At 36.0% G+C, this 26,301-nt stretch overlaps 1 protein-coding gene across 2 annotated transcripts in view; it reads right to left on the bottom strand.

Moving 5' to 3' along the window:
• Positions 1-21,270: 21,270 nt before the first annotated feature.
• Positions 21,271-26,301, bottom strand: part of RNF180 (ring finger protein 180) — a gene marked incomplete at its 5' end in the record, with an annotated part of 69,982 nt that continues 64,951 nt past the window's right edge. For both annotated transcript variants that reach the window (XM_084225315.1, XM_084225314.1), the window contains one exon: positions 21,271-24,392. In XM_084225315.1, the coding sequence (XP_084081441.1) occupies positions 24,190-24,392 (203 nt within the window). In that variant the 3' untranslated portion in view covers positions 21,271-24,189. The remainder of the gene's footprint in view (positions 24,393-26,301) is intronic.

Raw genomic sequence — 26,301 nt, 5'->3', positions numbered from 1 at the left:
TGTATTTCAAAGGAGAAAAAAGAAAAAGCAAAGCATCTTAAGTTTGAATGAGTCTTCCTTAGATTGAGAAAAGGACATAGCATGAGGGAGGATCTGAAGGGATTCAGAAACATATAGCACATGCTTTTCTTGAAATTTGTTCTTAAAATCCTGAATGAGGCTGTTGTGCTGTCAGTAAAGAGCTAAAGATTTGAGAATGTGTGACTATTCTAAAAATATATAATTATTGTACAGAGGCAAAGAATTAAGTGCTTGGTTCCAATATTATTTTATGGACTTGCATTTTCTTTTATCTTTTTTGTCAGTTCTTTTTAACTTTGTCCTTCTGTTTCTTTGCTTTATGTTCTTGACAGTTTATGTCATATATTTTTAATTGACCTGTTCTCATCTTCTGTTTTTTCTTGTATTCTTGCATTATCCTTCCATTAAATGTTTTGTACTTATTTTTCTGTTTTTGTTTCTCACGCATTTCTCTGTTTTCCATACTCACATTTGTTTTTTCTATGTGATCAAAGAACAGTTTTGTATTTTGTTCTTTTAAATTACAAGTGAAACTATAGTTTTGAGGTTAGCACATCACGCCTCCAAGTATGAGCAAAATTCAAAGCTTACTCTACACAGGCTAAAACGTATGATGAGAGAGAAAGATTTATTATACAAATGAACTTTAAAAATTACATTAAAAATTTGTATATAAACCCAGACATGACAGACTTACAGGACCAGAACCCTAGTCCTGTCTTTGTTCACCACAGGTAACCAACCACAGGGGACTGCAGAAATCCAGTGAAATATATGCTACATATGTCTAGGATCCATATAATATAGATTAATATTTGCCAATATATTATTTCTTCACCTTGTCTCTTGGGAGAGCTACAGTTAAGGGACAAAAAAAATAGTTCGAATAACAGCTCCATATCTAATCAGTGGGTTACTCTTAACACAGGGCTAATGTGAGTAGAGCTCAGAAGATGCCTGCTGAGAGTCCAGCTCTCAGTGTTCAGTGTTTCCCATGTTCCCCAGATTGCAGTATTGGGAATATTAATTTAGATGGCACAAATGTGAAAGGACAGCTTCTGGAAATCAGTTGAGAATTCATTGGGATCCTGACAAGTTGATACCATCTTTAAAAAAGTTGTGAAATCTTGTAAGGAATTGTTTAAGTTACTGCACTTTGGTGGAAGTTATCCATCATGGGGTAGGTAAAGCCCTGCAGAAAAAGAGCAAATTCATATTTTGCCTGTAGCCTTTTTCTACTTTACCTTCCCTTTCTATTTATAGAGCACCTGCTATTGATATTTGAAAGAGAATGTAGTGTTCTAAACATTGTTCATTGGTTTTGTTTATAAATATTTTCAGATATTTTGAGGAAATGCCAGATGAAATCTTTACCAAAACATCAATCAGAAGGATGCTACAAGTATAGATAAGCAGCATGAAGAGTATGACAAATGGCCCTGGTGGTTTTTTTTTTGTTGTTGTTGTTGTTTTTCTTGTAGACTTGCAATAGATATAAAAAGTCTGATTCCCTGAATCCACTTACTGGTTTTAGATTCCCTGAATGCACTTATTGGTTTTAGAGGAAATTGCTTAAATTCATCAGCTTTATGTGTAGCAACAGCACATGATTCCTGCAGGTGTACTTCCCATTTGCTGTCTTCAGGAAGGAAATCTAAGTTGAATTTCATAGTACCTGTGGTCTGTTGGTTTATTCCAGGTGTGTGGCTTCCTCTGTGGCTTTCATAAGTTGTCTCAGACATAACCTTATAATCTTACCTTTAATGCAGCCTGTGGTATTTTCTGTGTCAATACAGCCTAATTACTTCATATGATGGGTAGAAAACATATTGTTTTTAACTAGTGGTCTCTCAAAATAGCCCTTGTCGCAGCAGGACAAGCGTACAATTTGTACAGTAGCAGCATCTTTGTAGCTCTTCCAGTCCTCAGGAACAGTTACTTCAGGGAAGACATAAATCCAAGACCGTTTGAATCTATGTAAAATTTTTGCTTTGGCCTATAATCTTCTTTGAAATTAACAAGCAAACCATATAAAGTGTGCTTTTGTACAGAAACACTTTTTAATAAACAGAGTAATTAAGTCTTAGTTGTAACAGACTTTGCTTTTATTGTAGGCAGAAAGTGTTCAGATTCCCAAATGAGAATGTGACAAATAGTAACCAACAGAACTGGCTGTGCAGTAACCCAGGAAATGATAAAGCAGAAGTTAGTTTCTTTGGCAATGACATGTATAAGTAAACCAGCCTTTAGAGTTGTGAGATACAAAAGTCCATGCCAATAATACTGGCACAGGCTCCCCAGGGAAGTGGTCACAGCATCAAGCCTGACAGTTCAAGAAGTGCTTCAACAATGCTGCCAGGCACAGGTGTGACTCTTGGGGTTTCCTGTGCAGGGCCAGGAGTTGGACTCAGTTATCCTGATGGATCCCTTCCAACTCAGCACATTATATGATTCTATGACTACTGGGCCACAAAGCAGCTCCATATTCTTGGATGTAGAGTTTTACAAGATCTGCATCTTGACTTCGCATCTCAGCATGAATTTAGATGGTGGGAAGCTGTAAGTTCTCTTTCCTATATTCTGTATTATTCTAGTTGCAATTAACTATACTGTGTTAACATTATGGTCCTGGGATTCTCCTGCTTTTTTAAAATGCAGCTTACATTTATTTTTAGCAGAAAGTTTTGAATTAGTTTACCTGTCTATATTGGAATGAGATTTATACTTTCTTCTAATCCAACTTGACTTACTTCAGTAAACTTGGACCACAGAGAAATGTAGTCTATTTTTTATGTATTTGTTTCAGTTTAATTATTAATGGAACATTATGCTAGTGTTTCTATTAATTGATTACCCTTAAAAACCATAGAATCATAGAATATCCTGATCTGAAAGGGGCCCATAAGATCATATAAGTCAAGATCACTGAGTCCAATTCCTGACCCAACACAAAACAAGCCTAAAAATCATAACTTGTGTGATCACGCCTGAGAGGCTTGCCAAACGCTTAATTTTTGGCAGGTTTGTTGATGTCACCACTTCCCTGAGGAACCTCTTTCAGTGCCTGAACATTCCCTCAATGAAGAACCTTTTCTAACCTAATCCCCCTGACACAGCTTGAGGCCATTTCCTCAGTCCTGTCTCTGCTCACCACACAGCAGAGATCAGTGCCCGCGCCTCCTCTTCCCCTCAGAGGAAGTTGTGACTGCAGTGAGGTCTCCCCTCAGTCTCCTCCAGGCTGAACAGACCAAGTGACCTCAGCCGCTCCTCACACGGCTTCCCCTCAAGGCCCTTCACGCCCTCCATGCCCTCACTGGACACTCTCCAGTTCTGTCCTTCTGACCCTGTGGCACCCAGAGCTGCCCCCAGTGCTCGAGGTGAGGCTGCCCCGGTGCAGAGCAGAGCAGGACAATCCCCTCCCTTGCCCGGCTGCTGATGCTGTCCCTGATGCCCACAGGACACGGGGGGCCCTCCTGGCTGCCAGGGCCCTGCTGGCTCATGTTCAGCTTGCCATGAGCAGAGCCCCAGAGCCCTTTCCATGGCCCTGCTCTGCAGCCTCTCATTCCCCAGTCTGTCTGCACAGCCAGGGCTGCCCCACGCCAGGGGCCGAACCTGGTCCTGTCCTTGGTAAACTTCATATGGTTTATGATTGCCCAGCCAACATCACATCATCAGACTTAGTCTTAAGCTCAACTATGAAAATGAGATTCAGAAATCTTGCAATTTATACAGTTTGATTCTAAAATATTACTTTATCTGCATAATATATGAAAGCAGATAATAAAAAATCAGTACCCTATCTGCTACTTGCTGACTTCTTGAGAGAATTTGTTGATAAGAGGATATGAATTATTTGGTATAGGAGTTATATGAATAGTATATGAATTAATAGGAGGAAATTTATTCTTGACAGCTACTCATTAAACAGTTGGAGACTGTTATTTGGCAGAGTAAAAGAATGCAGCATCCAATAACATTCTGTTTTATAGATGTTGGGACTTTCTAATTGAAAGGTTAACATTTAAAAGGATTTCCTTTTTTATAATTATGTATTAGTAGTACATAATTAAATCCCTAGACTTTTGTACTTGAATTACCTATGTGGTTATTGCTCTTGATTTTCATTGTGCATTCTTACTGTGAATAAAATATTTCTTACAAAATATTACTTTAAAATAATCAAATTTCTCTGATATACAGCACTTGTACAATTCACAGGTACATTCCCATAAGGCCTATGCCTAAAACATACTGGACTAACATGTAAAATGCTCTATACAGAGACTATATCTCTCATCGATATTAGATATTCTCAGAGAGGAATCTGGAGAACACAAGACAATTTAAATTAGCTCATTGGTACTCACAAGGGATGCTAAAAACCACCAAGCATTACAGTAAAACTTTGAGATTGTTGGATTGACTGTGAAGTTGTCAGCAGTCCCTGATCTTAAGCCTGCAGAAGTGTTTCTGTTGTTTACCACAGGCGAATTTGTTTTGAACCTTTAACTGGGAGAATAGTTAAGAAAATTGCTCAGGAAATGCTTGTGGGTGAGGATGGTTCCAAGAATGGATTTAAACACCAAGCTACAATCTGTTAATTTGATGTACGTGACTTTGAGCTGTTTTCATATATTCTCAAGTTCTGTCTAAATTCTTCAGTCTTCTCTATAGGAGTCATTAGCATAATTAGAATCCTTTTACCTTCCTTTTGAAGAGGAAGCATGAAACAAACAACAACAAAAAAAAGGTGACTTTGACTTTTCAGAGCTCATAAGTAAAATCCCAGATACTCTTTGCAAGTCAGAAATTATTCCCTGCATGAGAACAAATTCCTCTAGTTCATTCATCTTCCAAGTTGTCTCATGCCATCCAGTCAATCTTTCTTCCTAAGTACAACGATGGATAAAACTATATTTTTTACACTTGGGGAAATACCTTGGGTTTATCATCTTACAGCAAGTCTTCATCACTTCTACTGTCTACTATTATTACCTGCAAATCATGTATATGTGATACAATAAAATAAATACTCGACTGGAATTCCCCCCTGCTTAGATAAACTTGAGCGATGTATTTTGTGTCTTTGCTGGTTAAATTTCTCATAATCATGAGCATAAGCTAGGTGGCTTCAGAAGTGTTGGCACTAATTTAGGGCAAAACTAATGATGCTTTGTATGGTTATTCAGATTTATTCAGGGACTAAAGAGATAATACATATTTTTCATGTTTTTGTATTTTTGCTAAAACTTACAAAATTAATCTGTTTTTTAAAAAAGATTTCTAGAATTAAGGAATGTTTGCTGTAAATAGGTATATTGAAAATCTTATTATTCATCATCTTTTAGAAGTAATCCTTTGCTCAGCTGATAAAGAATTAGATGGTCATATCAATACTGTGAGAGTAGAAAGCAGTCTAGGAAATTCTATAGCCAACATCATACTAGAAGGTGCTTATGCTGGTATAGCAGTAACTACTTCAGGTCATAAAACATTTTTGGAAATCTAAAATCTTCTGAATATATTAATATTTAACTTTAGAAATGTGTCTTAATGATTTAGTTTGGAGTAGTTCTTCCAAAATATCTGAGTAGGAGCAAATTCAGAAGTCAGGGATTTGTAACACAAAAGGAGGCATTAAAATATAGTTCTATTAAAAGAATTATCTGAAAAAATTAGGAATTTAAAATTATAAAAAAAAGAGTAAATCTTAATGTTTTATCTATCAATATACATGCTGAAAATATCAGCATGTCAACACATGAACTAATCACATAGGCTGACTGGACAGATTATTATTGAAGTACAATAATATATTGGTATATAAATAAACACATAGTCTTACAATAAATAATTTAAAAATTGGCATGTATAGGTTATTGTGTATTGGTGAGTCCTATAAATTAAATGTCTAGTTTTATGGACATTCTCTATGTAGGTTGGGGTTGGTTTTTTTTTTTTGGTTTTTTTTTTTTGTTTTGTTTTAGGTTTTTTGTTTGTTTTTGGTTTTGTTGTGGGGTTTTTTTGTTTTATTTTCTTTTTCATTTTAAAATACCAGATACAGACAGAAATCAAACATATGGTCTCTATACAACAAATATGGTCAGAGTTAAGAATTATGCTAGGTTAAAGTACAGCAGTGATGTAATGAAACAAAAACCATGGTAAAATCCTAGGTCTGGTCTTGAAAGACAGATTTGCACAAATAGTTCCATTGCTCAATCAAATAAGAAGCAATTAGAGAATAAATTTCTCACATTTTTATATGCTTGAACTGAATCTGCAGGACAATTGTAATTGTCAAACATGCTTGAAACCAAAATGCTACAAAACTATTTAAAAAGTGAAATGATCAACAGATCTTCATATACAATATTTTTTATGGTATTGCTATGTCTAATTACCTCTTCTTCTTAGCTAATTACTCTCTTTATACCATTTTTATTGTGGAATTATGATCAAGACTTGTCTTCTCAATGTTCCCAGGTGTGCAAAATTTTACAAAATCAAGCAACATGTTTTTTTAAATAAAAGTCATTAACTCAAGATGCTTGCCTAATTTTCTAAGGCTTTTTACTGCACATAAATATGTGTATACATCATTGGGGTATTGACTCCTACAGCTTTTTAATACACATTGAATTGAACAGATTTTTAATACACATTGCTTCTCATTTAGGATAACCTCAAACCACAGCTGACTTGGTATCTTTCAACAAGATAATGTATTATTTAGCCAAATATTTATGGAAAAAAAATCTCACTAGAATTTCATAATTATCTGTTTTGATTTTGTACATACCCTTTGTTTAAACTGAGTATAACCTGACAAAGATTTTACAATGTATGTTCTTTTTGATATCTTTGCTGTTTGAGATCCCCTGCTAAGAGCTGGAAATCTAGTGAAGAAAACTATTGGAAGATTTTTTAAAGGTGTGTTACAGATATTGAGCTCTTGATGGAAAGTCTGTAAAGTGATCATCTAGTCTGTTCAACCTGTGTATAATAAAATTAGTTTTCTTAGATACTTAATTTAATGGTGATAATGGTATCACAAAATTCATGTTACACTTTTGTAAAGTGTGATTATTCCTTCCCTATAATAAACATTTCTAACATTATTATAAAATAATAGGAGTATAAAAATGTAGACACCTTCCATTTGGTAGTGTCTTAACACAGATAATCAGTTACAGACTGCTGGCAAAAAAAGTAACAGATACTGCTTCAAATAACCTTATAATATTGAATATTTGGTGCAAGTATGATGATTAGTCTTATTTTAAGATCAATGTCTTTTTTCGCTCTGAGTCTGGCTCTTACACTATTGTTCTGAATGGTTCATTAATTTGATTTATTCCTTCTTCCTATCCAGTGTTTGTGGATAGGAAAACTTCTTAGCTTCCCGTTTTCCTCAGGCAGCAGGGATAGAATTTGAGTTCCATCCAGATAGAGAACCAGGACATAGAACTGTAGGAGATTCACTAAAAGACCAGGGACTACATTTGAAGGAGAGCAACATCTACCAAATTGTTATTCAGAAATATTTGCCTAATTAAAGTTTTGATATGTTTCTTACTACTACTACTACTACTACTACTACTACTACTACTACTACTACTACTACTACTACTACTGTTGTTGTTGTTGTTGTTGTTGTTGTTGTTGTTGTTGTTGTTGTTGTAATTGTTATTGTTATTGCTTGTGAAGCAAGTAAAATATGATTGAGTGCTAAATCATGACAATATATTGGATTATAATTTGATGTTTTCCTTTTTTTCTCCATCAGTTTTAAAGTTTGTTGATTTCCTGACACTCCTATGTGTGCCTCTAGTTTGATAAATATTAATCCTGCAGAAGATTAAAAAACATAACATTGTTTTAAAACTTTCCTACTCCTTCTAGTAAAGTTCACACATGCAAGTACTATTTTTGCATATTCAAATCCAATATAGCTATTCGTAGTCACAGTCTCTATCTTATTTGCAGGCAAAATGTACATGTTCAATCTGGAAGTTATTTAAGAAGGTAGCTCCAAGCAATTTCAACTTATTTTTCAAAGGAATAAAAAAATAATACTAAATCAAAAATGGAATACTTTTATTACTAATGCTTTTAGAACCTTACAATTTAAAGTAATTTTGAAATAGGCATTTAAATGTGTACTTTTACACAATTGTCATATATGAGACTGTGACTATTTATTTCTCTAAGAGACTTGGGTTTTATGGTCATCTTCTAATCATCTAGTATATTGGTAATTTTAATAAAGCAAATAAAGCTATGTAATAAAAAAAAAAAACCAGAAAATATTTGGGCACCAGTTGATGGGAACTTTGCACAATTTTTCAGAGTGTAGCTGAGAAAAGGCAGAAAAGATATGTGACAGCTTTTGAGTACTTGACTCTCTAAGTCCACAGAGCTGCTATGTTATGAATATGGTAATAATTCCTCAGATAAAATCTGCTTCACAGGCTTTTCACAGTTGATCATTTTGGGGCAACCACTCCTGCATGCATGTACAGATGTGTTCTGAAGAGATATGGAAATGGAGGAGGTAGAAAAGACTTTTAAGGAGGTTAAACCCTCTTTTGAAATCCTAGTCCCCTTGCAGAGATGTGAATTAGACATACAGAGGCTTTGGATTCAGCACATAAGGCTTTCAAGGAACAAAACCTTTCTGAAAAATTTGCCTCTTCACCCTCACCAAAAATCCGTGGTAGAATTTTTTTGCAAGATGTAGGTCTGCTGATACATTCTATCATTGTCACCATTTAGCTTCATTTCTTTTTTAGTCTCTCAAAAACTTGTAATAAAAATCTATAAATATCTTCAGAGAGCAAAGACTTACTGCTCTATCTCCTCCAGACACCAATGGCAGAAGTTTTATTGTACCATGTCTTCCATGGTTACAAAAGTAAGAATTAATTTAAAATAATTTCAATGCCAAAAAAGGTTTCAAATGGAGCTGTGACCTTACTGTTTCTTGAAGAACACATTCACCTTTGATATACATGAGATAAAGGTGGGATATGTGGACTTTAAGGCCCAACTCACTTGAGGAGGTCTAAAAATTCTCACCTACAATTTTATTCTTTACAGTCATAACTACAGCTCTAAAGGGATTTCTTAGGTTTTTATTAATGGTTGAATGAAGTTGTTTCTTTCCAAGCACTCTTTACTTACAAGAAGGGATTAATATTGATTTAAGAAATTCTATAGGTGACTGCAATACTTTAAGGTCTTCTCTGTAAGAGACTTTTGCCCCCTATTCATAAATCTTACAGACTTAAATTCTTTCTTATTTTCATACCAATAAACTATGCCTTTGTCAAGGCAAATTCCCGAGTTTGACATACAAAAGAAAAAGCTAAAATTTGGAATTTACATAAAGGCACTTTAGGCAATGAATGAAATAATTTCAATTGTCCAGAAGTCACATAAATCATAAGTTGATTCAAAGACAGTGATAAAGGCAGCAGAAAAGAACAGCATTTTATTCTGATAAGGACAGTAGAACAACAGCACAGCTGTAGAGAAATAGATAAAGGATGAAACTCAGGCAAACAGAACCCATGCAAAATGCAAGCAGGATGCCAGCTCAGCTCTGCGAGGCTGACAAAGGGCAAGTTTTACAAAAACAATTATATTGTTCTTACTCTGAAGTGGGGGTTGACAAACCTTTTCAGGTTGACCTGAAAAGGACACCAGGCATTGAAGACAGATCCCACAGAATCATAGAAGGACTTCCAATAAGGGGTACAACTATGTGAATAAAGTGATACAGACACATCAGATAAGCAGGGATAGGCGATGAATTTGTAATCAATGTGTATGGTAAACACTCTTCACCTGACACTTGGCACACTCAATTAGAGGAATGATCTTTTGAGTGTCTAGGCTGCAGTAAAGAATGCCTGCTTTCTAGTACTCAAAACTGTCTTAGAAAGTTTCTATCTAGCTGATTTCAGTATCAACAGACAAACCTTTAGTTTCAAGAAATGGCACATTATTCCTTGTCATCTCCATTTTTAAACTTAAATGAACATTTTATATGTCATGTTCTAATACTGGCTACCTTGTGTCTTGATCAATTTTCCGTGTACCCAAAGAGTGTGTAAAAAGTGCCGTGTCTCACCTTGCACTGCAATGATGCCTCATTTAGGATATTGTTTTGCTTCCTAGAAAGGAAATGCAGAATTATGGTGCATGGTTTTAAAATGTACTGTACACTGTACAGAGAGACAGAGAAATCACTTAGTAGTAGAAGCAATACCAAGTAGGTTTTTATCTCTTCCAGAACAGGATGGGAAGTCTATATTCTACCTGACATTCTGTGATAAGTATGTGTTACATACACACGTTTGATCCAAAGAAGGGTGTGAAAAGCAAAGACAGCTGAAACCATTTTCACAGGTCTAAATTATGTAAGCCAAGTGAATGGTCACATGAATGGTGCTTGAAAACACCAAAAAGTCTGTCTCAAAGCATTCATATAAGCTAAAATTGTCTATTTGTAATTTTGGTGAAGTAATTCTTAACCCATATCTGTAAATGTTTCAAAACTTCTTTTGGCAGTAGATGGCTTTATTTTTAGAAAGCATGGAGGAAATCAGGTCAAAGCTACAAAAGAAATCTGGAAACACTATTAGGATTTTGCAGTTGAGAGTTCTAGATAATGTAATAATGAATTGCTGATTAAAGTGGATGTCTCAAGGTTCACTGGGAAACAGAAGCTCCTCACTTTCCCTCTAAACCTTTTATTTTGCTGTCTTCCCTAAGGTTCATTGGCTGTGCCCCTTTATCTCTGTGCTGCTGTGTGAATGCCTCAATTCTCATTTTTTTCTCTTTGAAAAGCTAATGAAAAAAATGTCATCTTTTTTTTTTCTTTTCCCTGCTGTACCCACTCCTAGCACAAGCATCTTTTGATGGATGATAAAAGTGGCCTTCTTTTCCCTATTGATCCTCTTGCTGCAAGTCATTCTATTCGCAGCCTGGGCAAAGCTAACATAGTCCATACATTCCTTTAAATAGCTCATGAGAACAGTGGGCTGGGGCTCTCTTCCTGATGCATGAATACAGGACAAGCCACTTTATTCTCCCTCTGAATTCCATACTGGCTCCCTCCTTATCACCACATCATATTTAAGCTCTTTTTTCTGACAGTGAAAATTAAATTACTCCTTTTCACAATTTTCTCTCTCTTCTTTCTTGTTGTCTTACTTTTTCAACTCACTTTCCTCTATGAATTAATTGATCACCATATTCACTTTGCACAATACATGTACTGTTTTGATTCTGTGTATCAGCAGTTTTTGAACTTTGAAAAGCTCCTGGGCACTAAATGCTCATGTCCACCCTATGCATTAGACTCAGCATGTACAGAGATCTCTAGTCTGCTCACAGCATGGTATGTTAGTGGTATTTTTGAAGTATCTTCTTTCAAGCTCTGCATTTGCACTCCAAAATCTTAAAACAGGGCTGTATATACCTGGCATGTAAGAAATGCTTAGAAAAAAGCAGTAGTAGTTAAAGAGAAGATTAACTTTTAGCTAAAACTCATAGAATGATAGAATGGAATGGTTTGGGCTGGAAGGAACTTTAAACATCATCTTGTTGCACCCCCCCTGCCATGGGCAGGGACACCTTCCATTAGACCAAGTTGCTAAAAGCTCCATCCAACCTAGTCTGGAACACTTCCAGGGATGGGGCATCCCCTGTTTCTTTGGGCAATGTGTTCCTGTGCCTCACCACCTGTAGAGTACTTTTTTCCCCATTTAAAACCATTATCCCTTGTCCTGTTACAACAGGCCCTACTTAACAGTTTGTCACCATCTTTTTTAGATAGTCCTACTGAAAGGACACAGTGAGATGTCCCTGAAGCTTCCTCTTCTCTGAGCTGAACAGCCCAGCTCTCTCAGTCTTTCCTCATAAGAGAGGTGCTCCATTCCTCTGATCATCTTGGTGGCCTCCTCTGGACTCCCTCCAGCAGGTCCATGTCGTTCCTGTGCTGTGACCCCAGAGCTGATGCAGCACTGCAGTGGGGTCTCAGCAGAGCAGAGCAGAGGGGCAGAATCCCCTCCCTGCCCTGCTGCCCACCCTGCTCTGGGTGCAGCCCAGGACACGTGTGGCTCTCTGGGCTGTGAGTGCCCATGGCTGGGGCATGTCCAGCCTCTCAGCCAGCAGCACCCCCAAGTCCTTCTGGCAGGGCTGCTCTCAATCCACTCATCTCACAATATTTTTCCTTATGACAATTTAAAAGAGAAGCATCTGCAGGGCTTTGATTTGATATACTCAAGTTTTGATATTCTTAGTACTATAATTATACCTTCTGCCAACCTACACCAACTAAAAAAAGACCTAGTAAGCACATTAATATATACTATTGCAATAATTAATTATTAAGACATTTTAAATTGACAGTGGTTTTAGCTGCATTTGTTTAATTTTTAAAGGATTTCACAGAAAGCCTTGTTGCTGCTTGTGGAACATTGGAAAGTTTCTTCTAAGATGTACAAACAAAAGTTGTTGTCTAGGAGCTAAGTTAATATAGGATAATGGTTTAAAAAAGCTTAAGGTATCAACGTACTCAGATCTTCTAGTTTTTCAACACAGATGACAATAGTCATCTGATGACTTGGGGAAACAGCCTCTAGAATGTGAAAGGCATATCCAAGAACAGCATTTGTCTCTCTTCCCCTTCTCTCATATATTCCTGACTAAAGCATTTAACTTACAGAATAAATTTCAGTAAAACTGAAACTTAGAAACTCCATCTTCTGTACTTGATAAAGTATTTAAATTCAGATAGTATTATTGAGGCTGAAAATGAACCTTTAAGATTATAAAGTCCAACCAATACAGAACCTTTCTTTCATTTGACACTGAAAGAAAGTGGTGTTTCTCCCTGACATACCTATATGTTTATCTAGTGCTTAGAGCATTTGCTGTGGACAAGTTTTGATTGAAGGAGGACATATTTAACCCCTTTTCCTGAAGCACTCCTACCACCAAACTGCAGAAAAAGATCGTTGTTATCTGTGATTAACACATGCATTATTATCCATCACAGACACTGCTATTCTAAGGGCAGTTAGGTGTCAAGGATCTTTGGAAAGTACAGATTTAATTAATTTTATATTACTGTTCATTCCTCTGAGAAAACAAAAAATATTTGGGTAAGTGCAGACACTCACTATCCACTTTTAAAACAGTCACTCAGAGCCTATTCTGGCAGACCATGGGCAGTTTGCATTGTCACCTGACGATGCTGCCTGCCATCTGTATGGTTCCTAATGCCAAGTGGTACAGCACACAGCCAGCTATGCTGGCTCTAGTCCACATGAAGATTCCTGCACCAAAAGTGGGAAAAGCAGAGCAATTTCAGGTGCAGTATGGCTGTTGCAGCAGTACATAAAATGGCCTAGTCAAAGAGTAGATTTGTCTGTCACGATAGGTTAAAAAGAAGGGGCTGATGGACAAAGTTCATTGCTGAATCAGGACTTCATCCTTATCTGTTTGGAAGACTCTCTCTTCTAGACTTGATATTTTCAGTTTTAAGTCCTTGGTTTTGTACTTTTACTGTGACTTGTTTACTGTGCAGTTGTTCAACCTGCTGCTTCGCCTTTCAGGAAGAACATTACCCACAGTTGTTGCATTTTGAAGATTTAAAAAAATTTAACACCATTATTACATTTTAATTAATGTTACCTGATTATGAAACCTGCCAATTATTAATGTTTAAAACCCAAATAATTTTAATAAAATTAAAATTTTTGTATTCATCCTATGTAATAGCTGTAATGTTTTTCTGACATAATGCTGATTATGATAGTGTTTTTCAAAGAGACAGTCCAGAGTCTTTACAAACATCCTTTTGAATAAAAAAGTATGATTGCTATGATCTCATTGCTGATTACTGATGATGCTAACAAACAATGGAAATATTTCTTGACTTTGTGTATAAAGTCTTGGATTGCTTTACTTGTCTTTGTAAAAAAAGCTGAGATGTGAAATAAACTCAACTTTCTTTTCAATTGGTGCAAAAGCCAGAAACTCCGTTTACTAAATAACATTGTGATTTATATTTTGCTGCCTGAAGCAAATTGCTCTCTGCTCTCTTTGAAGGTTTGGACATTTTCTCCTTTTCCTGATGAGGGTACTTAGCTAAGCAATATGTGGAAGCTAGGAGGAATTTTCCAGAAATGTCCTTCCAGCCAGTGGGTCACAGACATTCCTGAAAGCCTTTTAATGTTTCTGTAAAGCAGTAAATGCTACCCGAGGGACGTGTTGTGGGGTTTTTTTAAAGTAGGTAAAGAATTTAGTTAGTATCTATACAAGTCATGCATATATAATTTGGCTGCCCTTTGATTTAAATTTTGATAATAAGATAGTTTAGTTATTGTTGCCAAAAAAATGTGGTAATCTGTTATATTAGCACTGTAATACTTGCATTTGTATATTCCCCAGTGTTTGTAAGAGTGCCTTTTACTTGAGAAGCCCCAAGTGATTTGCACATTGAACATTCTACTAGACTCTGCATGAAAAATGGAAGTTCTGAACAACTTGTTTTTAGAGATTAAAAATAATGAGACTCAGACCTGCAAATTACTCTGAAAATAATACAATTCAGGAATAATAGCCAGGGAAAGAGAAGGGTATCTTGATTTATGCTACTGTTATCATTACAGAATTAGAGATAAAATAGTAGTACAGCTTGACAGCTTAATACCATTATGTCATTTTTGTAGTTTGGAATTTAAATAATAATCTACATGACAAATAAAAATTTGTTTGTGAGGCTTGATTCCTAGGTGAGTGTAATAGAAAACTATCAAATGATTTTGTAAGTCTTGCAATTGCTGTTCATGTGAAATTGCAATATATGCATTGGAAAAATCTGTGACCATAGAGCTGTTTTATTAACTTATATGTTCTTTTAATTCCCAAGTTTTAAAAAAGATAAAAGGTGGAATCCAAATCTATAATATGGAATCAGAGAGGGATATAATTTGACTGTAACATTAACTTCTTACACACATTCTCTGCTTGATAAGATGTAAAAGAAAATTAGCATATTCTTCCTCCCCTGAAATTAAATTAAAATTATTTTAGAACTAGTTTAACTTCTGACAGCTGAAATGCATACATTAGCCATCTAGAGCCATCTGCAAGGCAAACACATTCTTACCTCATATGTTTCTAATTGGAATGTGTTGTCTTGCAGAGACCATTTGATGCCATGCTCCACTCTGGTAATGAATTCCGGAATCATGCATCTCCCCGAGGATTTATACAGCATGGATTAAGGACAGGTTTTTGAGATTTTCAGTTATTTTCACACTTCAATTGTAAGTGTAAGAAATATAATCAGGTAGCAGCCTGATTATACGAAGAGTTACTATCCTCCAACCAGGGGTTACTTTAGGTAGGTAAGTATTACATAGGATTTTTTTTAAGTATTACATTTCCATTTTAATTTACCAGGACGATCAGCTAATTTTTTCTGTCAATATTTAATATCCTTCACTTCATACAGGGAATACAGTAAAGCTATATGACATTTCCTGTCTCCACAGTCTGAATTTCATTCTCCAGCTCAGAAACAGTGGAATATATTGCATGATTAGCATTTAATACTCTTTTTTTGAATGACAGAGTAAAAAGGATTTGAAATAATTAATTTTTAATGTTTCCATCAGTATCAAATGACCTATCAAGATCCTTTTATTGGTGGCATTTACATTCTCTGCTTCATTGTCTTGTTTGAGGATAAAATATTGCATATGGAGTATTTTTAAGTTATTGCCTGATTACATTTTAATGAGTTAATGGAAATGTAGAAATACTTCAACTAAATGTTGAAAATGTTTGATGGAAAATGAAATAGTTTATTAATGAGTTAAAATGGTATCTGCTGAAAAGTCAGAATATAATTACTGCAGTTTTCTCACCCTAAAACCAAAGTGCAAATTTAAATAAGCCATTGCTAATACAGTAGCATAATGATTTGTATCACTTGTATAACATCAATCTAGAAATCCTGGAAACAAATTTATTTAATTTGTAAATTAGTATTGAGATTTCAAGGGCATGAAGCTGAAGGAGTCTTTCATTACATTGTGAAGTAGAGTGGACAATAAAAATGTGATTGGGGAAGGCAGTATTGCTGTTGAGTACCAGAGAGGTATCTGTAGTATTGAGTTCTAGAATATTTTTTAAACTCAAAAAGTAGTTAGATAAGTGCACAGGGGACAGTGACTGCTGTTACAATATTACAGGAAGTGCTAACAGATAGATTTTAAATTTTGAACAGTCAGTGGGTCCTTTTCAGTAACATTTCCATGGATCATGAACAATCCTGAATGAAGCAGCATACTTTCCTGACCAAGGACCAATGGGTAAAGAGCCCTTAAGAAGATCAGGTCTAGGCAGGCTGAGCCAAGACCTTGAGGGGTTTCATCTTCACAAACACAATGAGAAACAGGTTCATAAGCCACTCTCCTTTTCCTACCAGCCTCAAACAGAACTGAGGGAACAGTCAGTTGTTTTCTAGGCAGTGGTCAGTAAAATAATCTTGTGCTGTTAACACTGATCTTGAGTTTTCTAAGCCAGGCTGAAGGGCATTCACCCAATATCTGGCATTGCCACCCAGTACTCTGGGTATCCTCTCTAGAAGCAGTTGCTTTGCTGTCCTTTTCTTATCTGCTATTTTACACCTTCATGGTTGCCTTCTTGCAAGAAACAACCATACTCTGGCTCCTGGCATCTTTTTTACAGGGACACTGAAGTTCCTTTGAAAACATCTTGACATTTTACTTATATCTAGTACAACAAGGTGTTTTGTTCCTCTTTGTCATGCATATATATTTTCCTTCCATTTATATATGCCACAACTTACATTAAAGGCTGTGGAATAAGTCAGGTTAAGATTCCCACCTGGTAAAGGGTTCAGAATTTTGGGAGAGTGGTATGTCACGCCTTAGCAAAACCAACAGATTGAAATAGAAGAGCAGCCCCAGAGGACAGAAAGCAATAAAAATCATCTTGCCTTCTTTGGATAGATTCCAGCAGTCATAGGTGAACTTTAAATACCTTAAAAAACCTGGGAATATTGGGGAATCTTTTAATGTAGCAGAAAAGGAAAATCAATGTGTGCAGTCAGATGCCTTGTATAACTCCTGAGCACCTGTTACAGGACTTCTTCTCAGTTGAGGACCCCAAAGTGCCAGGGGAGACTAGAGAGTACCCTGCATGGCACTCAAAGGACAAGGAAATCCACTTGGTCTCCTACATAACTCTGCCCTGACGAAAGTTTTCCTTGAGAAGCAAGCCCTGAGCCCAGCGTCAGTCTGATGACTTGTCCAGAAGCGTTCCTCTGATCAAATTTGTCGGCTTAGTCAGAACATTTTCTGCAGTCTTCATCAGAGATGAAGTTTGTCATGTAGGATTTGTCTGTAATAAAATAATTTTAATAAAACCAAAATACGGGATTATACATACCCTTGGTCTTCTTTAAGGAACTTCTTTTAACAATTAAAAATACTGTAAAAATTATGAACAAGTGAAACGTTGAATGACCTCAATTATACATTATTACATTTTATGATTAAACTTCCACAATATAATGGTGGAAAGTGCTTTTAAATAGGTCTACATTTTAGTGCCTCATCAGAAATGTAGAAATATTGCAACCAAAGAAGATGTTTGGTATAAAATTAAATAGATTATTATTAAGTTATTTTTAACTAAGTAATTTTACTAAGCTAATACAGACAGTATTTATTATCCAGGATTATATCACAGCAACAAAGAAATCCTAACACAAATCCTAACTAAACTCTGGAGGTTTAGTTTAGTTTCAGTCATAGACTAATCAAATTTAAGTAAATATAAAATTTGAACTTGTTTTCATATGAAATTCTGAAAAGTCCAGAAATGCAATCAAAATACATTTTACAGTAATAAAAAGTTTGTAAGACACAAATCCAGTTGCAGGTGTATATGAGAAACTAGATTTTACAGTGATGACTCTCATTGATTCTGCTGGGATCTAGATCACTGCTGAAATCCATCATAAAGTCATATATTTAAGGCTTTAGATCCCAACATAAGAAATCCTAAAGAACCCATTTTGGAGAAATTCGATCTTCAATTCTGCATCAGGTCACTTGAAAAGGAAGGTGTCACATTGGAAGTGACAATTGAGGCAGAAAAAATTAGGAAGTACTGTTTGAAATTTGAATTCAAACCCTTACCTGTAAAAAATTAGATTTTAGACTTTAAGATTTAAATAATATTAAATAAATAAGATTTAAATAATAAGATATAAAGTTGGCATATTAATTTCTGACACTAAGATGAATAATATGGAAACAATACAACTACACCTTCTGTGATTCTTTCCTTAGTTCTCTTCTGAGTACTGCAGAGAACTGCAACCACAGATTTCAATCAGTAGGAAGAAAAATAACCCCTCAAAGACTGAACTGGTTACTGAAGAGAGACTGGTTGCATTGAATCAAGATAACAGTGAAAGAAAAGAAAATTGTAACTAATTCTAGATGGATATGTACAGAAATGAATAAAAATGTGGGCCAAGTTTTTCCAGCATTGTACTGCCTTTTGGTTTTAAGTAAAAACATGTTTTCCTCAGACATTTGTGTTTTATTTACCCCTTATTGAGGAATTCACTTATTCTAGTCCTCAACCAGTCAATTCTTGCATGATGACTTCACAGAATTACTCATATGAGAGAGACTTCGTTCCCTTGGTCATTTCAGAGGTCCTTTGCTGGCATCTCACTAATAACTCTGTATCCCTTTTGTCCAGGGCAGCCCCGAACTGGACACAGCCCTCCAGAGATGCCCCTTCAGTGCTGAGCAGAGTGACAGGATCATCTTCTGTGACACTATTAGCCTTCTTGACACAAGGATGCACTGCCTACTCATTTTCAATTTGAAGACTACCAGAACTCCCAGGTTTTCTTGTGTAGAGCTGCTTTTCCAGCTGCTTTCCTGCATGTATTGAGGCATGGGAGAGCTGTTCCCAGGTGCAAGACTGCTCTTGTTGAACAGCATGATGTTCATTTCTTCAGCCAGTCAAAGTTCCACTGGACAGCAGCACAGCCTTCTGGTGCATTATCCACCTCTTCCTATTTTGTCCTCTGCAGCTTGCTGAGGGTGTGCTCTGCCCCAGAATCCAGGTCATTAATGAAGATGATGAACAGGATAGAACCCAGGTTTGTTCTCTGGGACACACCACTAGCTATTTGCCTCCAGGAAGACTGTGCCACTAATCACAGCACTATGGGCTTGCTCTTCAAGTCAGTTTAAATCCACCTCACAGTTTGTTACGGATCCTATTACTGAAAGAAGCCTTGGCCTGAAATAAAGTGCAAATGGGACCATATGGATTTTATTTAACAATAAACAGATTTTATTTAACAACAAAATGAGAGTGGAAGAGAGAGGGAGTGAGAGAGAGAGAGAGCAGAAGATAGTCACCACCCATGGATCTAGAAGTGTCCTTTTGGTCCTTCTTAACCCAGGGTTCTTGGTGGTAGGGTTCTGAGGTCATTCAAAACTTTTCACTATTTATACACTTTTGTAAGCAAAGGAACTAATAGTCATTGGTTACACAGTTCTCTTGGTTAAAGGATTCCCTCACTTCTAATGCTAATTAGTCTCATGCTCAGTCTTCCTCTGGGCTGTGAGTTGGTGGCTGCAATCTCTCCCTGCCAGAATTATGTTTTACCCAGCCTGAGCTGACTTCAGCACAGTTGAATTGGCTTTCTTCGTGGCTCATAGATTCAGCCATTATCACTGACACATTCTTCTTCCCCAGCTTTGTTTACTTCCCCCTAGGCCTGAGATAACACTCAGACAACATCTTTATCTTGTTTTATGTATTCCTCATAGTGTCTTAATTCACAGCCCAAGTTTCAGGTATCCACAGAGGCATGGTGGTTGCAGATGCCAGCTGTCCCATAACCTGCTGATCAGGATCTTTGTTTGACCAGTGATAAGCATATTAGCAGCAGTTACTTTACACACTTTTTCACAGTGTGAATTTTTGTCTGGATTCCCCAGGATGTGTTAGCTAGATCTTGCAGGCTTGGAATTAGGTCATTCTGTCACTTCATTCTGTGCTTATCTCATGTCAAAGTCTTTCTGTGGTAACTGTGTTTGAGACAGAAAACTGTGATCTTTAAGTCCTTATACTATTATTGTCTGCCTTGACCTTTCTGGTAAATAAAAGGCATCCCTAAGGATAGCTTGGTGTCTTCGTCCATATCGAGAGCAATCCAATGCATCTTTCCTCACAGCCTCTGCCTGGGTATGGGGCTAAACATCAGCAGATGCTCTTGATGTCCTATCTTTCTTTTCTGTTCATCTGTGACCTGGAATTCCCCAGAGGAGAGTGCGCATCTCATAGTTATAATGTTGTCAGAATTGCAAAGAACAAAAGATGCTGAAAACACACCCACAAAAGCAATGCTGCACACCATGAAGACAGTTACTTGTCAGATGATAGCTACAATAGATAATCTTACTCCCAGACTTTCATGTTATCAGCAATAATTTTCTCTAAAAATGACAGAACACACTGGTTTTTCCTTCTTTTCCATCTCAGTATCACTAAGTGAGGCTGTGGGCATGTGATAAAAACACGAGGTGTATATGTAGAATACTGGAAAAAGCTTAACTTGGATCTGAGCTTCTGTAGGCAGGCACAAGCCAAGAAAGCTGTTGTGTTTTACAGCAGCTGCTCCCTGAGCAACTATTTTTTGGGATTTTTTTTTTTTTTTTTAGAATTGTCTCATGAGAGAAGCAAGATGACTGAACCTTTGTCAGGTAGGAGAGCTACAAATATACCCACTGTTTGACAAAAAAACTCGCACACTTCTGAGTAAGCATGAAGGTCCTTTGCCTGTAAAAGTGATACTTTAGTCTTGTTCTGCTGTCTTCAACAACTAAATGGTCTTGACTAACAGTACCAGTACTGAGAATTCTTAATTATCACAGTATGTTAAGATCCAGACCATGTTCCCAGATGATTTCTGACAAAAGCTGCCTGGAAAGTACTGAAACAAATAAAAGGCTGCTAATACAAAAAAGTTAATCTCAGTACTGAAAAAATCAGCAAACCTTTGCTGCTGTCCAAGCAGAAACAAAAGACATATCACCAAATGCAGTGAATTAAAAGAATTAATTCCACCAAGCAAAATCTAGTGAAGTGACTGCAAAATATTAAAAACAACTCAAATTTTATTGTAAACGTTTTAATACTATGGTAGTTACAAGCTTGCTGATCAGGATCAATTTAACCAGAAAATAGCCTACAAAGGACCTGCTCTTGCTCCAAGAGAATATTAACACCATTTTACAGCAGACTTCAAGGAAAACCAAATTTGAGCCTTTAAACTGTTTCTGTATTTTTACAAAAGTATGTGTCTCAAAAAACCCCATTATAAAACAAAAATGTGCATCTCCACTCTATACCTCTTAGGTGTTTTCATATGGAGGATCGATCTCTCAGAGTTGGAGTAGTTTTCATAATGTGCATTTTTAATAAATAATGAATAATCTTTCTCTGGAATTAATAACAACCCATATAAAATAAAACAATATTGATCAAGAAATAGCTTAGACTTCGAAGAAAGGTAGAGTTAAACAATTAGAAATGTCCTGCAAAATTGTGAGTCGTACTAACTTTAGAAAAATGTCTCTCTCAGTCATCAATTCTTGTTGAAAATGTGCAAAAGAAGCCAATATTAGATTGTATTTTTACTCTTCTTTGTGGCCCTTTTTCAAATAAAACCATGGTAACATGCTATTAAAAATGATGCAATTTTTTCTTGTATAACTAGCTTCTATATTACATTTCTTATGTCTAAATATATTTTTGAATATTTACTGAAGGATATTGCTTTACCAGATATCCTGCTTAAAACAATTTAAATAACATTATTACTGGAATTTTTGACCATGTCACTTAAAAAAAAAATTCATGACAATTTTTTATTTAAGGTTTTTTGAGATAAAAAGTTAGAAGCAATTTTGTCTTAACAGGGAGTTGGTCCCTCCCTTTTCTGACATATGAGCAGTAATTTCAGAAGTTTAGAGAGGCAAACAAACATTGCAGTTAGAATGGCAGTCCTGGCATACATGTGAGATCTGTTTAAATTTATGGATAATATTTTAGCATACACACCCACACATCTGCATGTAGACAAACAGAAGCTTATGACTTATACTCCCTAGTTTTTAAAATACTTCCACCAAATGTTTTATTACAGCCTTAAAGCTTTTAAAACATTATGCTTAATGCCACTAATAATAGAGCCAGTCACTTTTAGGAAGAGACAAAGTAACTGAGTGGATTATTCTTATTACAAAAATGTATTTTTGTCAAAACCACGAGTATGTGGTGATGGTGAATTTCAGTTCTTACATCTCTTTAAATTTGCATATATTAAAAAAGATGACTGATTATTTAGTCTAATCCATGTAGTTGTACTTGTAATTTTTAATTCTACTCATATATTCTTGAAAAGATTGTTTTATGCAGCCTGTTAGAAAATGAAATATTAGTAGTTGATTTACTGCTGATTTTCAGATTAAGTGAAAATTTATGGTCCTGATCCCTTCGTAGCCTGTAAGAGGCTGACCATGGTGGAGCTGCTCCAGTAAAGCAATATAAGATCATTCTTAATAAAACTCTGATTTCATTCCATCACATTTGGCAGATGGCACATTCCACAACATATTTCTCCTTGTTCTCTGCTAGAACAGGGGAGTACACCACCTACTGAAAAACCACAGGTTTCCCACACAAATTCTGATACTAGAGGGACAATATACCTACACTCACATGCTTTTCTAGATGAAATTACAGTGTACTTTGAAGAATCATGCCGCTAGAAATACTTGTACTTCCTTGTACTTCCCTGAAAAGTGAAGCCCTAAAATACCTTGTGCCATTCTTCAGAATCTGATTCCCACGTTCATTTCTAGTATCTTTTACTATAATTTAATAGATGCTCTTTCACTTTCACTTGAAAATACTGTGTAAAGCAGCAAGTCTGGAATTATTATTGAACTGGCAGCAGTTTGGTACTGTAACTCATCAATCTGTATTTAGAAAAACTATAAAGTGCTTTAGAAAAGTTTCACAAGAAAGGTGCAAATAAATACTGTGGCCTCTTATGTCCTGAACCATGAGACATAAAGTTATGGAGAGCCCACATTTAAAAGTATCCTCAAGTTTTACAGCAATTTAATAATGATACTGACTTCTTACACTGGAGAATGCTTCTGTCTCCAGTATTTATTTGGGTCAGTGTCTCACAGCATCATAGCCAGCACGCCTGTTGTTTGCCCTCCATTAGTCTTGCAGGATCCAAACACACTCATCTGAATGGGTAAAAAAGGTATGGTGCTACACTGGGAATCTGCACAAAAATGGGCCTCTTATTGTGCAGAACTTGTGGCTGTTAGTTGATTCCTTTTGATTGCTATTTGCTGAAAAGATGAACTGGCAGCACACTGCAGTGTAATTTTTCTTTTTGGTTAATAGGCTCAAAATATCACAGTGGAATGCTGACAGGTCTATCAGTTGTCAAAATTTTTCAGGATTTGGATCATGGCATGAAATAGCTCTGATGAATGTCTATATAATGCATGGTACAGCACTTCTCCTGCTCCCAAAAGATCTGAGTAAAAATGGGAAGCATCTTTATTGCTTTTATGTATGAGGAATTGAAGCACCAATGAATGAGTGAAGTGTGTCAACACAGAGTCAAACCCCTAAATGTCTCTACAGATTACATTCTTTTGTAAGAAGAGGACCTCCCCTAAAAACTGGGATTACTTCCACAGAGTAATAATTTTATAACTTAGGGGTAAATTCTTTTCCCATCAAAATTTCCCAAAGGCAAAACTCCCACTGAATGAAGTATGATGTGGATTTCACTTTACATTTGTAACCAAACTCAAGTACTTTGTCACATAGAGAAATATTGAACAGCTTCACAGCATGCTTGATGCAGTCTATTCCAATTCTGAATGATAAAAATGCAGTATCAAACATATTTTTCAATATTTTTCTATTCACAATTTTTCAGTTCACAAGACTGTGATTTTTCTTAACTGTTATTTCTACAGCCTAAAGAGGGAAAAAGAAATAACAAAGGAAACAGAAAACAATAAACCCTATTATCCAGTTGACTGAATAAATGTAGACGATCACCAAGTCCATATCAAACCGCCATCCACGGCTATCATCCTCGAAGTCCATAAAGTCCATCCTGTGAGCAGCATGTGGGAAATGCCTCCTTGTTACAGTATTTGAGTGCCTCCGAAAACCTGCTGAAAAACAGACTAGGAGATAAAAATCTTTTTAAAAGGAGCCAGATTGACTAGCAAAAAAAGTTAACACTCCTTCCTCCAGTTATCAAAAAGACAAATAGAAGCAGGAAATCTCACACCTCACTGATAAGTTTCATCACTTTGTCGGACAAGAAGCTATCTTTGGAATTGATTTTGAAGGATTACAAAGTAACACTGTGTTCCTTAAAAAGTAACTCTGTGTTCATGTCTAGAAAATAATATGTTTCTTTGTTTGGATGATTTGGAATTCTTTACCATAATAAAGTAATGATATCTGCTTATGTTATCCAGATGTATGAACACCTCTCTTTTGGGGCCTTGTTTCACCGAGTTTGACTCAGTGATTTAGAAGTGAAAGGCTCCATATACTGTAATGAATCTCTTCAGTAATTAGTCAAAATGGGTTCCCTAAGTCTACTCATCTGAATTCTTCAGTAATCAAAAACATCCAGATCTGTACATACATAGTCCAACAGCTGATACACATTTGAATTCCTTTTTACTACAATCTCAGATTCTTTTTCAATGATAAATTAAAATAAATAAATCTTCTAAATAAATTGTGCTTGCTTTAATATCATGTTCATTATGTTTAATATAATGCATACCAGTTTAAAATTCAATTTTTAAGTAAATGTTTGTACACTGATGACACCTTAAAAATATAAAGGCAGATGCAAACAAGTCAAGTGGAAGTAAAAAAATTCTGTGTCTCCAAGATGGCCTGAGTGTGGCTTGCCAAAAGGTCTGTCCTCTTCATTGTCCCCCAGACTTCTCCATGTAGCAAGAGAGGTACTGTAGAAGCATACCTCTTCCCTGTGTCAACATATGAGGTTGGAGAAGAGTCTGTGCAGCTGTGTCAAACAGTAAGCTGTGGCACAAAAAAGAGACTCGGAACTGTGGTGCAAATGCAGAAAATCTGCCCCATTCTGATAAAGGACAGTTGTACTCTGGATTTTTGCTCTATTTTCACATAATGAACAATTTTTATGATGCATTCTGTATTCTTTAATAAATTCTGACAAGAAAAATATCTTTTGCATCTCTAGCTAGAGTGGAAGTAAACCACATTTCTTAACCATCTGCAGATAAAACCCGAGAGCTTTAGAGCTCCTCAAAAACTGAACAGCAACATAGAGTAGGGGTTTGAATTATGAAACAGAAGACCTGAGGGAGCATCAAACACCTTCTGATGTATTTTTCTACTTAAAAAAAAATCGTATCATATGTTATTTCAATCCCCAAATAATATAGTCCCCAAGTAATGAATGCATGGGCATGTATTTGTGAAAAAATATATTTTATTTAACTTTCTTGCACATGCCTGTGTTGCTATACTCTGAACAAGAACTTCTACTGAAATCACATGAATATGCAAGCACAGTGCTGGCAGAGTCTGGCAGACTGTTAGTGGGAACCTGTTACTAGCTAACAAAAACAACGTTGTGTGCAAATCACACTTTTATATGCACCAAAGTGTGCAAACCAAAAAGGATTTTCAGTAAGCATCAGTAGGCACATCTGTTGCACTTTGCAACCTTCTGTTGAAGTACTAGCCAAACACAAAATAAAACTACAAAAAATTAAAATATCCTCCCACTTTTATAAGTTGACCTACTTTTTTAAAACTTGAAAATAGAAGGTATAAGATAAAAAATTTTACTCTGAAAATGTCCCCAAATGAATAATATGCAAGCTACAATAACCATTTACATTATAAGAGCTCACGTAAAATTAAATTATGTATGAACAAGTGTTCTGAGGTTATCAGATACACCAAAGTACATAATTTTGGCACAGTCTCTTCTTTCTGCAGTGGGTGAGAAGAGCTATTGAAAGACTGTGAGAAAAAATCCAAGTACAGACTGAGACCTTCCCATATGTGCCC

The sequence above is a fragment of the Fringilla coelebs genome, assembly GCF_963513975.1.
Source record: "Fringilla coelebs genome assembly, chromosome: Z".
Classification (NCBI taxonomy): Eukaryota; Metazoa; Chordata; class Aves; order Passeriformes; family Fringillidae; genus Fringilla; species Fringilla coelebs.
The sequence above is the reverse complement of the archived record's forward strand: the minus strand, read 5'-3'. Positions and strand labels throughout refer to the sequence as shown.